At 33.3% G+C, this 16994-nt stretch overlaps 1 protein-coding gene across 1 annotated transcript in view; it reads left to right on the forward strand.

Moving 5' to 3' along the window:
• Positions 1-16086, forward strand: part of LOC127649751 (hepatocyte nuclear factor 6-like) — a 51606-nt gene extending 35520 nt beyond the window's left edge. Inside the window, exon 2 of the mRNA XM_052134976.1 lies at positions 15794-16086. Within this exon, the coding sequence (XP_051990936.1) occupies positions 15794-16086 (293 nt within the window). The remainder of the gene's footprint in view (positions 1-15793) is intronic.
• Positions 16087-16994: the final 908 nt, after the last annotated feature.

A 16994-nucleotide genomic window follows, 5' to 3' on the forward strand; every position in this document is an offset into this window, starting at 1 on the left:
TTTAATGTATGCAAGTGGCTCGAGTGTTTTCACGACGTTCACCAAAATTCGTTCAGATCCATTGAATGATTCAGTGACTGTTTCTGATGATGCCAGAAGGTGATGAATGAGTGTCTTGTGTGAAATGAGTCACTGGATCAACCATCAAAAGAACATTTACTCCTTTAAAACGTGTTTGTCGACTTTAATAGAGGATTTAAGCGTTATAAGAACAAAGCAAATCTATCATTTCCCTTCAGTGTGAGCTGATGAGCGTGACTTTTATCAGACAATAATAGTTTTATTATGATTATAAAGAGTTTCAATGGTCGCTCAATCAGCCCAAAGCTACAAAACACAAATAACACTGTGTACAAATCCATCATTTGGACTCGCTATGGGTTTAGCTTGGAAAAAAATCACCTTTTTAAAGAGTGCATGGGACATGGACCCCACGTTCCCCACGGTTGTTACACCCTTGTGTATGAAGTGTTCTGCAGATCTGAACATGATCTCTCTAGTAGCCTAATTAATTTAGGATTTGCCTACATTAGTAACTGTAGAGCTTTCCTTCGAGATTTTAATACACTGTCCCTGAAATTAGTTTAGGGGTGAGGTGGCCATTCGTGTTGTGTTCTGCGTATGTGCATTGTGTTTACACATGAGGATCGTTTACCAAAACATAAAGATTCATCATTAATGTTCCAACCCTGCATGACTTTCTTCAGTGAAACAAAAGGAGATATATCTACAGCCAGAAGTGTATGGGAAGTGTAATATTTTCCAAGCCTTCTAATGTGAAACAATCCATTTTTATGAGGACAAAACTGAAATTTAAGTGGCTGAAAATCTCCACATTCACCGGCGCTTTTATTCCCGCCTTTAGACGACTGGCGAGTTTTGGCGGGAAATGTCACTGGTTGTAGCACATAAAGCTATCGATTTGAACGTGATGCTTTTTAATGTTTAAAATGAGATTTGAGAGCTCGTATAAATAAGGTAGGCCTATAAGTAACATATACGGGTGCATAAAAGTCATACATTCAAGTTTTTTTTAATAAACTCCGACATTCGGTAAATCTCCCGCTTTTATTTCATAGAATAAAGAAGAAACGCGTCAGAAGTGTTTGGAGTTGCCATGAGTGATGACAATATTGTCATCTACAGATCAACAGTTTAGGCACCAGCCTTGATGATAAGCGGTTTCAGTATTTTATATAAATATAAATAATTAAATAAAAATATTTTTCAGACATACTGGATGTTTTCTTTGGCCTTCTCTTTACTGAAAGTGCGTCTAATGCACCAGGCAGAATACGCGTCTTTCTTTCTGCGATCTGCTGTTGCCCTAAAAGCTGCAATGATCGATTTTCCTCTGTTTTCTCTTGCGCACGTGGTCCAGTAATCAGGGCTCCTTCCCGGGCGATCGATCCGTATTGATCCCTTGAGCCCAGTGCGCGCCCACTCTCGGGGAGACGCGAGCGCGCGTGACACCAGGAGGCGGATGGTGGGAGAGAGCAGAAATGGTGCTGCTCGATACTGGAAAAAAAAAAAAGAGACAATCAGACAATCAGACAAAAGAGACATAAAAATGGCTCAGAGAGGACGGATAGCCCTTAAAAAAGGTTGCATTAAATAGTTTTCCCCTGTCATTTGAAATTAGCTGCCTTTTGTTTTCAAATTTGATCTTAAATTCGACATATTCCGTTCTTGTCCGTTATTATCAATGGAAATGAAGCGTGTTTGTACCTATTACAATGTTGTCATATATGCATTAATGGGTGGAATTTGGAACAATTAAAACAGTTATTTATGATTAGCATCTTGTCTTGTATTACAGTACAGTGATGGAAAAGGTCAGAATATAGACAGACAGACAGACAGACAGACAGATACAAAAGATAGACAGACAAACAGACAGACAGATAGACAGACAGATAGATAGACAGACAGACAGACAGATAGACAGAGAGATAGACAGACAGATAGACAGACAGACAGACAGATAGATTAAAGTGTGTGTGTTATAAGTGTAGTATTAAAGTGTGTGTGTGTTATAAGTGTAGTATTAAAGTGTGTGTTTTGAGTATAGTATTAAAGTGTGTGTGTGTTATAAATATAGTATTAAAGTGTGTGTTATTAGTATTAAAGTGTGTGTGTTATAAGTATAGTATTAAAGTGTGTGTGTGTTATGAGTATAGTATTAAAGTGTGTGTGTTATTAGTATTAAAGTGTGTGTGTTATAAGTGTAGTATTAAAGTGTGTGTGTTATAAGTGTAGTATTAAAGTGTGTGTGTGTTATAAGTGTAGTATTAAAGTGTGTGTTTTGAGTATAGTATTAAAGTGTGTGTGTTATAAATATAGTATTAAAGTGTGTGTGTTATTAGTATTAAAGTGTGTGTGTTATAAGTATAGTATTAAAGTGTGTGTGTTATGAGTATAGTATTAAAGTGTGTGTTATTAGTATTAAAGTGTGTGTGTTATAAGTATAGTATTAAAGTGTGTGTGTGTTATGAGTATAGTATTAAAGTGTGTTTGTTATGAGTATAGTATTAAAGTGTGTGTTTGTGTTATTTGTATTAAAGTGTGTGTGTTATTAGTATTAAAGTGTGTGTTATTAGTATTAAAGTGTGTGTGTTATAAGTATAGTATTAAAGTTTGTGTGTTATAAGTATAGTATAAAAGTGTGTTTGTTATGAGTGTAGTTTTAAAGTGTGTGTTTGTGTTATTTGTATTAAAGTGTGTGTGTTATTAGTATTAAAGTGTGTGTTATTAGTATTAAAGTGTGTGTGTTATAAGTATAGTATTAAAGTTTGTGTGTTATAAGTATAGTATAAAAGTGTGTTTGTTATGAGTATAGTATTAAAGTGTGTGTTTGTGTTATTTGTATTAAAGTGTGTGTTATGAGTATAGTATTAAAGTATGTGTGTTATTAGTATTAAAGTGTGTGTGTTATAAGTATAGTATTAAAGTGTGTGTGTTATGAGTATAGTATTAAAGTGTGTGTGTGTTATTAGTATTAAAGTGTGTGTGTTATAATAATAGTATTAAAATGTGTGTGTTATAAGCATAGTCTTAAAGTGTGTGTTATGAGTATAGTATTAAAGTGTGTGTGTTATGAGTATAGTATTAAAATGTGTGTTATGAGTATAGTATTAAAATGTGTGTTTTGAGTATAGTATTAAAGTGTGTGTGTTATAAGTATAGTATTAAAGTGTGTGTTATAAGTATAGTATTAAAGTGTGTGTGTTATGAGTGTAGTATTAAAGTGTGTGTGTTATGAGTATAGTATTAAAGTGTGTGTTATGAGTATAGTATTAAAGTGTGTGTGTTATGAGTGTAGTATTAAAGTGTGTGTTTTGAGTATAGTATTAAAGTGTGTGTGTTATAAATATAGTATTAAAGTGTGTGTGTTATTAGTATTAAAGTGTGTGTGTTATAAGTATAGTATTAAAGTGTGTGTGTTATGAGTATAGTATTAAAGTGTGTGTTATTAGTATTAAAGTGTGTGTGTTATAAGTATAGTATTAAAGTGTGTGTGTTATGAGTATAGTATTAAAGTGTGTTTGTTATGAGTATAGTATTAAAGTGTGTGTTTGTGTTATTTGTATTAAAGTGTGTGTGTTATTAGTATTAAAGTGTGTGTTATTAGTATTAAAGTGTGTGTGTTATAAGTATAGTATTAAAGTTTGTGTGTTATAAGTATAGTATAAAAGTGTGTTTGTTATGAGTGTAGTTTTAAAGTGTGTGTTTGTGTTATTTGTATTAAAGTGTGTGTGTTATTAGTATTAAAGTGTGTGTTATTAGTATTAAAGTGTGTGTGTTATAAGTATAGTATTAAAGTTTGTGTGTTATAAGTATAGTATAAAAGTGTGTTTGTTATGAGTATAGTATTAAAGTGTGTGTTTGTGTTATTTGTATTAAAGTGTGTGTTATGAGTATAGTATTAAAGTATGTGTGTTATTAGTATTAAAGTGTGTGTGTTATAAGTATAGTATTAAAGTGTGTGTGTTATTAGTATTAAAGTGTGTGTGTTATAAGTATAGTATTAAAGTGTGTGTGTTATGAGTATAGTATTAAAGTGTGTGTTATTAGTATTAAAGTGTGTGTGTTATAAGTATAGTATTAAAGTGTGTGTGTTATGAGTATAGTATTAAAGTGTGTTTGTTATGAGTATAGTATTAAAGTGTGTGTTTGTGTTATTTGTATTAAAGTGTGTGTGTTATTAGTATTAAAGTGTGTGTTATTAGTATTAAAGTGTGTGTGTTATAAGTATAGTATTAAAGTTTGTGTGTTATAAGTATAGTATAAAAGTGTGTTTGTTATGAGTGTAGTTTTAAAGTGTGTGTTTGTGTTATTTGTATTAAAGTGTGTGTGTTATTAGTATTAAAGTGTGTGTTATTAGTATTAAAGTGTGTGTGTTATAAGTATAGTATTAAAGTTTGTGTGTTATAAGTATAGTATAAAAGTGTGTTTGTTATGAGTATAGTATTAAAGTGTGTGTTTGTGTTATTTGTATTAAAGTGTGTGTTATGAGTATAGTATTAAAGTATGTGTGTTATTAGTATTAAAGTGTGTGTGTTATAAGTATAGTATTAAAGTGTGTGTGTTATGAGTATAGTATTAAAGTGTGTGTGTGTTATTAGTATTAAAGTGTGTGTGTTATAATAATAGTATTAAAATGTGTGTGTTATAAGCATAGTGTTAAAGTGTGTGTTATGAGTATAGTATTAAAGTGTGTGTGTTATGAGTATAGTATTAAAATGTGTGTTATGAGTATAGTATTAAAATGTGTGTTTTGAGTATAGTATTAAAGTGTGTGTGTTATAAGTATAGTATTAAAGTGTGTGTTATAAGTATAGTATTAAAGTGTGTGTGTTATGAGTGTAGTATTAAAGTGTGTGTGTTATGAGTATAGTATTAAAGTGTGTGTTATGAGTATAGTATTAAAGTGTGTGTGTTATGAGTGTAGTATTAAAGTGTGTGTGTGTGTTATGAGTATAGTATTAAAGTGTGTGTGTTATAAGTATAGTATTAAAGTGTGTGTGTTATAAGAATAGTATTAAAGTGTGTGTTATTAGTATTAAAGTGTGTGTGTTATGAGTATAGTATTAAAGTGTGTGTGTTATAAGTATAGTATTAAAGTGTGTGTGTTATTAGTATAGTATGAAAGTGTGTGTGTTATGAGTATAGTATTAAAGTGTGTGTGTTATGAGTATAGTATTAAAGTGTGTGTGTTATGAGTATAGTATTAAAGTGTATGTGTTATTAGTCTTAAAGTGTGTGTGTTATGAGTATAGTATTAAAGTGTGTGTGTTATTAGTATTAAAGTGTGTGTGTTATGAGTACAGTATTAAAGTGTGTGTGTGTTATGAGTGTAGTATTAAAGTGTGTGTGTTATAAGTATAGTATTAAAGTGTGTGTGTGTTATGAGTATAGTATTAAAGTGTGTGTTATGAGTATAGTATTAAAGTGTGTGTGTTATTAGTATTAAAGTGTGTGTGTTATGAGTATAGTATTAAAGTGTGTGTGTTATGAGTAGAGTATTAAAGTGTGTGTGTGTTATTAGTATTACAGTGTGTGTGTTATTAGTATTAAAGTGTGAGTGTTATAAGTATATTATTAAAGTGTGTGTGTTATAAGTATAGTATTAAAGTTTGTGTGTTATGAGTGTAGTATTAAAGTGTGTGTGTTATAAGTATAGTATTAAAGTGTGTGTGTGTTATAAGTATAGTATTAAAGTGTGTGTTTTATTAGTATAGTATGAAAGTGTGTGTGTTATGAGTATAGTATTAAAGTGTGTGTGTTATGAGTATAGTATTAAAGTGTGTGTGTTATGAGTATAGTATTAAAGTGTGTGTGTTATTAGTATTAAAGTGTGTGTGTGTTATGAGTGTAGTATTAAAGTGTGTGTGTTATAAGTATAGTATTAAAGTGTGTGTGTTATGAGTGTAGTATTAAAGTGTGTGTGTGTTATGAGTATAGTATTAAAGTGTGTGTTATGAGTATAGTATTAAAGTGTGTGTGTTATTAGTATTAAAGTGTGTGTGTGTTATGAGTATAGTATTAAAGTGTGTGTGTTTTGAGTATAGTAGTAAAGTGTGTGTGTTATAAGTATAGTATTAAAGTGTGTGTGTTATGAGTGTAGTATTAAAGTGTGTGTGTGTTATAAGTATAGTATTAAAGTGTGTGTGTTATAAGTATAGAATTAAAGTTTGTGTGTTATGAGTGTAGTATTAAAGTGTGTGTGTTATAAGTATAGTATTAAAGTGTGTGTGTTATAAGTATAGTATTAAAGTGTGTGTGTTATGAGTACAGTATTAAAGTGTGTGTGTGTTATGAGTGTAGTATTAAAGTGTGTGTGTTATAAGTATAGTATTAAAGTGTGTGTGTTATGAGTGTAGTATTAAAGTGTGTGTGTGTTATGAGTATAGTATTAAAGTGTGTGTTATGAGTATAGTATTAAAGTGTGTGTGTTATTAGTATTAAAGTGTGTGTGTTATGAGTATAGTATTAAAGTGTGTGTGTTTTGAGTATAGTAGTAAAGTGTGTGTGTTATAAGTATAGTATTAAAGTGTGTGTGTTATGAGTGTAGTATTAAAGTGTGTGTGTGTTATAAGTATAGTATTAAAGTGTGTGTGTTATAAGTATAGAATTAAAGTTTGTGTGTTATGAGTGTAGTATTAAAGTGTGTGTGTTATAAGTATAGTATTAAAGTGTGTGTGTTATAAGTATAGTATTAAAATGTGTGTTTTATTAGTATTAAAGTGTGTGTTATGAGTATAGTATTAAAGTGTGTGTGTTATAAGTATAGTATTAAAGTGTGTGTTATTAGTATAGTATGAAAGTGTGTGTGTTATTAGTATTAAAGTGTGTGTGTTATGAGTAGTATTAAAGTGTGTGTGTTATTAGTATTAAAGTGTGTGTGTTATGAGTATAGTATTAAAGTGTGTGTGTTATTAGTATTAAAGTGTGTGTGTTATGAGTATAGTATTAAAGTGTGTATGTTATGAATATAGTATTAAAGTGTGTGTTATGAGTATAGTATTAAAGTGTGTGTGTTATAAGTATAGTATTAAAGTGTGTATGTTATGAGTATAGTATTAAAGTGTGTGTGTTATGAGTATAGTATTAAAGTGTGTGTGTTATGAGTATAGTATTAAAGTGTTTGTGTTATGAGTATAGTATTAAAGTGTGTGTGTTATGAGTATAGTATTAAAGTGTGTGTGTTATTAGTATTAAAGTTTGTGTGTTATGAGTACAGTATTAAAGTGTGTGTGTGTTATGAGTGTAGTATTAAAGTGTGTGTGTTATAAGTATAGTATTAAAGTGTGTGTGTTATGAGTGTAGTATTAAAGTGTGTGTGTGTTATGAGTGTAGTATTAAAGTGTGTGTGTTATGAGTATAGTATTAAAGTGTGTGTGTGTGTGTGTGTTATGAGTATAGTATTAAAGTGTGTGTGTTATGGGTATAGTATTAAAGTGTGTGTGTTTTTAGTATTAAAGTGTGTGTGTTATGAGTGTAGTATTAAAGTATGTGTGTTATAAGTATAGTATTAAAGTGTGTGTTTTATTAGTATAGTATTAAAGTGTGTGTTTTATTAGTATTAAAGTGTGTGTGTTATTAGTATTAAAGTGTGTGTGTTATAAGTATAGTATTAAAGTGTGTGTGTTATTAGTATAGTATTAAAGTGTGTGTGTTATGAGTATAGTATTAAAGTGTATGTTATGAGTATAGTATTAAAGTGTGTGTGTTATTAGTATTAAAGTGTTTGTGTGTGTTATGAGTATAGTATTAAAGTGTGTGTGTTATCAGTATAGTATTAAAGTGTGTGTGTGTTATTAGTATAGTATTAAAGTGTGTGTGTGTTATGAGTATAGTATTAAAGTGTGTGTGTTATTAGTATAGTATTAAAGTGTGTGTGTGTTATGAGTATAGTATTAAAGTGTGTTATAAGTGTAGTATTAAAGTGTGTGTGTTATGAGTATAGTATTAAAGTGTGTGTGTGTTATGAGTGTAGTATTAAAGCGTGTGTGTTATTAGTATTAAAGTGTGTGTGTTATTAGTATTAAAGTGTGTGTGTTATGAGTATAGTATTAAAGTGTGTGTTATGAGTATAGTATTAAAGTGTGTGTGTTATTAGTATTAAAGTGTGTGTGTTATGAGTATAGTATTAAAGTGTGTGTGTTATTAGTATTAAAGTGTTTGTGTGTGTTATGAGTATAGTATTAAAGTGTGTGTGTTATTAGTATTAAAGTGTGTGTGTAATCAGTATAGTATTAAAGTGTGTGTTATTAGTATAGTATTAAAGTGTGTGTGTTATGAGTATAGTATTAAAGTGTGTGTGTGTGTGCTTATGAGTATAGTATTAAAGTGTGTGTGTTATTAGTATAGTATTAAAGTGTGTGTGTTATGAGTATAGTATTAAAGTGTGTGTGTGTTATGAGTATAGTATTAAAGTGTGTGTGTGTTATTAGTATAGTATTAAAGTGTGTGTGTGTTATGAGTATAGTATTAAAGTGTGTGTGTGTTATGAGTATAGTATTAAAGTGTGTGTTATAAGTGTAGTATTAAAGTGTGTGTGTTATGAGTATAGTATTAAAGTGTGTGTGTTATGAGTATGGTATTAAAGTGTGTGTGTTATTAGTATAGTATTAAAGTGTGTGTGTGTGTTATGAGTATAGTATTAAAGTGTGTGTTATAAGTGTAGTATTAAAGTGTGTGTGTTATGAGTATAGTATTAAAGTGTGTGTTATAAATGTAGTATTAAAGTGTGTGTGTTATGAGTATAGTATTAAAGTGTGTGTGTTATGAGTATAGTATTAAAGTGTGTGTGTTATGAGTATAGTACTAAAGTGTGTGTGTGTTATGAGTGCAGTATTAAAGCGTGTGTGTTATTAGTATTAAAGTGTGTGTGATATTAATATTAAAGTGTGTGTTATGAGTATAGTATTAAAGTGTGTGTGTTATTAGTATTAAAGTGTGTGTGTTATGAGTATAGTATTAAAGTGTGTGTGTTATGAGTATAGTATTAAAGTGTGTGTGTGTTATGAGTGCAGTATTAAAGCGTGTGTGTTATTAGTATTAAAGTGTGTGTGTTATGAGTATAGTATTAAAGTGTGTGTGTTATGAGCATAGTATTAAAGTGTGTGTGTTATTAGTATAGTATTAAAGTGTGTGTGTTATGAGTATAGTATTAAAGTGTGTGTGTGTGTTATGAGTATAGTATTAAAGTGTGTGTGTGTTATTAGTATAGTATTAAAGTGTGTGTGTGTTATGAGTATAGTATTAAAGTGTGTGTGTGTTATGAGTATAGTATTAAAGTGTGTGTTATAAGTGTAGTATTAAAGTGTGTGTGTTAAGAGTATAGTATTAAAGTGTGTGTGTTATGAGTATAGTATTAAAGTGTGTGTGTTATTAGTATAGTATTAAAGTGTGTGTGTTATGAGTATAGTATTAAAGTGTGTGTGTTATGAGTATAGTATTAAAGTGTGTGTGTTATTAGTATAGTATTAAAGTGTGTGTGTGTTATGAGTATAGTATTAAAGTGTGTGTTATAAGTGTAGTATTAAAGTGTGTGTGTTATGAGTATAGTATTAAAGTGTGTGTGTTATGAGTATAGTATTAAAGTGTGTGTGTGTTATGAGTGCAGTATTAAAGCGTGTGTGTTATTAGTATTAAAGTGTGTGTGTTATGAGTATAGTATTAAAGTGTGTGTTATAAATGTAGTATTAAAGTGTGTGTGTTATGAGTATAGTATTAAAGTGTGTGTGTTATGAGTATAGTATTAAAGTGTGTGTGTTATGAGTATAGTACTAATGTGTGTGTGTGTTATGAGTGCAGTATTAAAGCGTGTGTGTTATTAGTATTAAAGTGTGTGTGATATTAATATTAAAGTGTGTGTTATGAGTATAGTATTAAAGTGTGTGTGTTATTAGTATTAAAGTGTGTGTGTTATGAGTATAGTATTAAAGTGTGTGTTATGAGTATAGTATTAAAGTGTGTGTGTGTTATGAGTGCAGTATTAAAGCGTGTGTGTTATTAGTATTAAAGTGTGTGTGTTATGAGTATAGTATTAAAGTGTGTGTGTTATTAGTATAGTATTAAAGTGTGTGTGTTATGAGTATAGTATTAAAGTGTGTGTGTGTGTGTTATGAGTATAGTATTAAAGTGTGTGTGTGTTATTAGTATAGTATTAAAGTGTGTGTGTGTTATGAGTATAGTATTAAAGTGTGTGTGTGTTATTAGTATAGTATTAAAGTGTGTGTTATAAGTGTAGTATTAAAGTGTGTGTGTTAAGAGTATAGTATTAAAGTGTGTGTGTTATGAGTATAGTATTAAAGTGTGTGTGTTATTAGTATAGTATTAAAGTGTGTGTGTGTGTTATGAGTATAGTATTAAAGTGTGTGTTATAAGTGTAGTATTAAAGTGTGTGTGTTATGAGTATAGTATTAAAGTGTGTGTGTTATGAGTATAGTATTAAAGTGTGTGTGTTATTAGTATAGTATTAAAGTGTGTGTGTGTTATGAGTATAGTATTAAAGTGTGTGTTATAAGTGTAGTATTAAAGTGTGTGTGTTATGAGTATAGTATTAAAGTGTGTGTGTTATGAGTATAGTATTAAAGTGTGTGTGTGTTATGAGTGCAGTATTAAAGCGTGTGTGTTATTAGTATTAAAGTGTGTGTGTTATGAGTATAGTATTAAAGTGTGTGTTATAAATGTAGTATTAAAGTGTGTGTGTTATGAGTATAGTATTAAAGTGTGTGTGTTATGAGTATAGTATTAAAGTGTGTGTGTGTTATGAGTGCAGTATTAAAGCGTGTGTGTTATTAGTATTAAAGTGTGTGTGTTATGAGTATAGTATTAAAGTGTGTGTTATAAATGTAGTATTAAAGTGTGTGTGTTATGAGTATAGTATTAAAGTGTGTGTGTTATGAGTATAGTATTAAAGTGTGTGTGTTATGAGTATAGTACTAAAGTGTGTGTGTGTTATGAGTGCAGTATTAAAGCGTGTGTGTTATTAGTATTAAAGTGTGTGTGATATTAATATTAAAGTGTGTGTTATGAGTATAGTATTAAAGTGTGTGTGTTATTAGTATTAAAGTGTGTGTGTTATGAGTATATTATTAAAGTGTGTGTGTGTTATGAGTGCAGTATTAAAGCGTGTGTGTTATTAGTATTAAAGTGTGTGTGTTATGAGTATAGTATTAAAGTGTGTGTGTGTTATGAGTGCAGTATTAAAGCGTGTGTGTTATTAGTATTAAAGTGTGTGTGTTATGAGTGCAGTATTAAAGTGTGTGTGTTATTAGTATTAAAGTGTGTGTGTTATTAGTATTAAAGTGTGTGTGTTATGAGTATAGTATTAAAGTGTGTGTGTTATGAGTATAGTATTAAAGTGTGTGTGTTATTAGTATAGTATTAAAGTGTGTGTGTGTTATGAGTATAGTATTAAAGTGTGTGTTATAAGTGTAGTATTAAAGTGTGTGTGTTATGAGTATAGTATTAATGTGTGTGTGTTATGAGTAGTATTAAAGTGTGTGTGTGTTATGAGTGCAGTATTAAAGCGTGTGTGTTATTAGTATTAAAGTGTGTGTGTTATGAGTATAGTATTAAAGTGTGTGTTATAAATGTAGTATTAAAGTGTGTGTGTTATGAGTATAGTATTAAAGTGTGTGTGTTATGAGTATAGTATTAAAGTGTGTGTGTGTTATGAGTGCAGTATTAAAGCGTGTGTGTTATTAGTATTAAAGTGTGTGTGTTATGAGTATAGTATTAAAGTGTGTGTTATAAATGTAGTATTAAAGTGTGTGTGTTATGAGTATAGTATTAAAGTGTGTGTGTGTTATGAGTATAGTATTAAAGTGTGTGTGTTATGAGTATAGTACTAAAGTGTGTGTGTGTTATGAGTGCAGTATTAAAGCGTGTGTGTTATTAGTATTAAAGTGTGTGTGATATTAATATTAAAGTGTGTGTTATGAGTATAGTATTAAAGTGTGTGTGTTATTAGTATTAAAGTGTGTGTGTTATGAGTATATTATTAAAGTGTGTGTGTGTTATGAGTGCAGTATTAAAGCGTGTGTGTTATTAGTATTAAAGTGTGTGTGTTATGAGTATAGTATTAAAGTGTGTGTGTGTTATGTGTGCAGTATTAAAGCGTGTGTGTTATTAGTATTAAAGTGTGTGTGTTATGAGTGCAGTATTAAAGTGTGTGTGTTATTAGTATTAAAGTGTGTGTGTTATTAGTATTAAAGTGTGTGTGTTATGAGTATAGTATTAAAGTGTGTGTGTTATGAGTATCGTATTAAAGTGTGTGTGTTATGAGTATAGTATTAAAGTGTGTGTTATAAGTGTAGTAATAAAGTGTGTATGTTATGAGTATAGTATTAAAGTGTGTGTGTTATGAGTATAGTATTAAAGTGTGTGTGTTATGAGTATAGTATTAAAGTGTGTGTGGTGTGCAGTGGTATATGAATATGATGGATGAGTGAGCTGCAGCTTTAGACGGCAGCAGTAAACAGATTTGACTGTGTAGGACAGATCGATTGGCTCATGGCTCTCTGTAATTAGACATACAGCGCCTCCGCATCACCCTCCTCAGCACAATTGCACCAGGGGAACCCTCACCGCAAGACTGTGTGTGTGTGTGTGTGTGTGTGTATGTGTGTGTGAGATGTGGACATTTGCAAAAGAGAAAAGCATAGAATTAAACAGGGAGAAACAGAGAGGAATGTTCTGTACATTAGCAGATGATTATTTTTCCTTTAATGATGACAACAATAAAGCATGTGAGTTATGCGTGGATAATGTTGTTGTACTGTATAACAGTGTTTCTCAACCGGTGGCCCACGGCCCAAAAATTACTTCAAACAACCATTGCAAATCAGACTTAAACGGAGGAGAACATGTGTCCCAAAACGTTCGCTGTTGACCTGTCTGTGCTCAATTATTTGGTATTTTACCGTCCCAGTGTTTGTTTCATGTTTTAGGCTGGTATTAATGGTAATGTTAAGCAATACCAGTAGTGAACGAGTGATCTAGACAGTTGTTTCTGTTTTTCTGTGGCTGCTGCTTCACGCTGATCACATCGAGGGCTAAAAGCAGAAACAGCATGGCCTGAAACAGGGCTTTGACGTTCTGTTTATGGTGGTCTATAGAGTCAGCTGCATGTGACCACCAGCACATGAATGTAAATCCCTCGGATGACTCCAAAACAGCTCGAAGAGGCAGAGTGGATTTGCCTGAGGGTTTGCAAACATGAGTCCCACTGGACACACACACACACACACACACACACACACACACACACACACACACACACACACACACACACACATGTTGTGTTTCCATGTTTTATGGGGACTTTCCATAGACATAATGGTTTTTATACTGTACAAACTTTATATTCTATCCCCTAAACCTAACCCAACCCCTAAACCTAACCCTCACAGAAAACTTTCTGCATTTTTACATTTTCAAAAAACATAATTTAGTATGATTTATAAGCTGTTTTCCTCATGGGGACCGACAAAATGTCCCCACAAGGTCAAAAATTTCAGGTTTTACTATCCTTATGGGGACATTTGGTCCCCACAAAGTGATAAATACACGCTTACACACACACACACACACACACACACACACACACACACACACACACACACACACACACACACACACACACACACACACACAGTCACACACACTCACACACACACACACACACACACACACACACACACACACACACACACACACACACACACACACACACACAGAGCGTTTGAATATATTGGGTTGTGCTTGCCCAGTATAAATACATTGGTCAAATATAATGATAAACACATAAAAATGAATATCGTAATTGCCCTGAAAGTAGGTAGGCATGCAGTAATTTAAGCTTTGCTGTCTGAAATGTAGTTTTGTTTGACTTATTTGTCATGGCATAAATTGTGTTCTTCATCTCTTAATCATCGATGCGGTTCAACACAGGTTGCATGATTTTATATAACAAAAGGGTCCGAAATTATCTGGGATTTTGGAAACAATATCAGTGATAACGTGTGTTTTTTATTTGTTATCGTTTGATATATTTCACAATATTTGTGTTCACTGTCTCAGAGATTAAAGTGGTTTTGATGAGGGGAAAAAAGCTCTGAAGCACTGAACATAGAGACAACATTCCCAATAACTCGATCACATCACAATCAATCAATCAATCGATTCAATTCAACTGGTTGTCCTTATATCGATGACAATATACAGCTAGAAAAATGCCCTTAATAAAGGGACAGTTCACCCCCAAAATACACACTCTGTCATTATTTACTCACCCTCATGATGTTCCAAACCTGTATGAGCTTCTGTGGAGCACTAAAAGAGATGTTTAATGTGTTCAAGGTAAAAGGAAAGAAACGTCTTTGAGCTCCAAAATCATTTCCAGTGGGGAACATTACCTTGAAAATAAAACTCCAGATTTAATACAAGTTCAGCTCAATCGACAGCATTTATGGCGTAATATTGATTAGCACAAATATTAATTTAGACTCATAAATGTAAAGTAAAGGTAAAATCTGTGTTATAGTAAGGCACTTACAATGGAAGTGAATGTGTAAACAATCTGTAAAGCTGCGTACACACTGACAGCGACTCCATCCCATTCATTTTCAATGCGAGCACAGCGACTTCCGGCGGCACGAGCGGTCGCAACCGTTGGCGACTAGATGTGGGCGTGTCCAGCGATGCGACAAAGTTGAGGCAAGATCAACTTTATTCAAATGAAGAGCGACTAACGGAAGTGACAGCCAATAGGAGAGAAGACGGGAGAGCTCACGTGATCCTTCTCTCTCTCTCAGCTCCTGCAGTAACGGAAATATTGATGAAAGGCTAATTCTTGCTGTTAGCAATTTTCCAGTGCTGACTCCGAGATTGAATGGTTTTGTGCACCCAGACAGACCGGCGTTTGCGTTTTCGCCGCAGATAAACAGCCGCTATGGCAAACAGCACGCCTTGTTTCTCGTTCATCTTTGATATAAAGCATTTTATGTACTGATTCCATTTATATTGAGTCTTTTCCCTCCAAAATGTTGCTTTTAGCGCCAAGAAAAGCGATTTGCTGTCAAGAGCAATGGAATGACATCCGTGAATGTCATTTATAAATGTTACTAAGCAACCAGTAGTGGGAACGCCCACTAGCGACTTCACCGCCAGCCACTGGCGACCTGCAGCTACAAAGTCGTTGGCAGTGTGAACGCAGCTTAAATGTTAAAATAATCACTTTTTTTTTATTATTATTATAGCCACACTAGATAAACAATATGTGTGTTAACATTATTTTATTGTGATCAACGCATCTGGGTGAAGTTATTGGCCCTATCTAAGTTTACAACTTCGTTGCCATGACGACGTAATGCTGTCAACCCTGTAATCCCGGTAATTTAGTAGTCCGCCGCAATTTAACGATTTAAACTTTAGTGCTTTTATAAAATTATAAGCGTCACATTTCTGCCTTTAAACCATCCAAAAATTGGCCCCATTGACTTCCATTATAAGTGCCTCACTGGAACCTCATTTATTGCTATTTTTAAATGTTTTTAAGACAAGGAGGGACGATTCAAAATGATTGTTGCGTTAACCAACATTATTGGCTATGACACAAATGACGTGGATGGACTGTCGAACTTCTATTGAACCAGGAATATTCCTTTAATAATGATACAAATGGTTGATTTCTGGCACTGATGTAGCCTGAATAACATGATGGTTTACTTGCATTTTTCTTGCATTTTCATTCTCTCTGTTTTCCTCCCAATGGCAGCCTGCAAGAGAAAGGAACAAGAGCAGCACAAAGACAGAAACATGGTGCCCAAGAAACAGCGTCTGGTCTTCACCGACCTGCAGCGGCGAACCCTCATCGCGATCTTCAAGGAGAACAAGCGGCCCAGCAAAGAGATGCAGATTACCATCTCTCAGCAGCTGGGTCTGGAGCTCTCCACCGTCAGCAATTTCTTCATGAACGCCCGGCGCCGCTGCGTGGACCGCTGGCAGGACGAGCACGCATCCAGCCCCGGTCAGCCCGGCACCTCGGCCACCACTTTCTCCAAGGATTGAGCACGCCGGACGCAGCGGCCGTTAATGTGGATAGCACCGGAGGATACCCGCAGCAACAGCCGACGCTGATCTACGGCACCCATCAAACCTCCTCCTTCTCCGGGCACGGCTGATGCCATCTGTGATCCATCAACAAGCTGTTTTACATTTTAAACAACCTCCATATCAAACACGTCATTTTAAGTTGTTTGTGTTATTTGTGTATTTTTTTGTCATTTCACCACCTGTGCTTGATATTTGAGCTAAAGCATCTTCCATCTCAGTCTGTGAAGCTACTACGACAATTTCTCTCTCATAGAGCAGTAGAAAGGAGGAAAAGGCGGCAATAAGTAGCGTTTTGAGCACACGGCCCTGTTGATTTGGATCATCTTTCTTTAGTTTGCATCTTTGTTCCTCTGGTGACCATTAGAGTTTATGTTTTGGTTTTAATGCACCACCATCGTTATTCAGATCAGACCAGGGGTGTAGATTCCAGGGGGGATGGGGTGGAGGTAACCCCAATAATCCCCCCCCTCCAATAATAATAACAACAAGCACCCCTATCTTCAGGGCTGGACTGGTAATCTGGCATGCCGGGTATTTTCTCGGTGGGCCAACGCAGTTTGGGGCCGATCAGGGGCGAACTGGCCATCGAGAGAACCGAGCTGGCTGGTGGGTCATGCCGAATGGGCCCGCTCAACATTTGGGCCAGTTACCATGTAAAATCCCGGGCCAATTCCTCTTCCCAGTCCAGCCCTGCCTATCTTGTGCATCTTCACACTGTAACTCCCCCAATGTTCAAGCCAACTCTACACCCTTGGATCAGACGCAGATATTTTCAGGTGTATGTTGTCTCAGTCTGCATCTTCACTGCCAGTGTGGCTCGTTGTTCTTGCTTCAGCACAATGATAAAGGGATGCAAAGAATCA

Source organism: Xyrauchen texanus, chromosome 9 (genome assembly GCF_025860055.1).
Source record: "Xyrauchen texanus isolate HMW12.3.18 chromosome 9, RBS_HiC_50CHRs, whole genome shotgun sequence".
NCBI lineage: Eukaryota > Metazoa > Chordata > Actinopteri > Cypriniformes > Catostomidae > Xyrauchen > Xyrauchen texanus.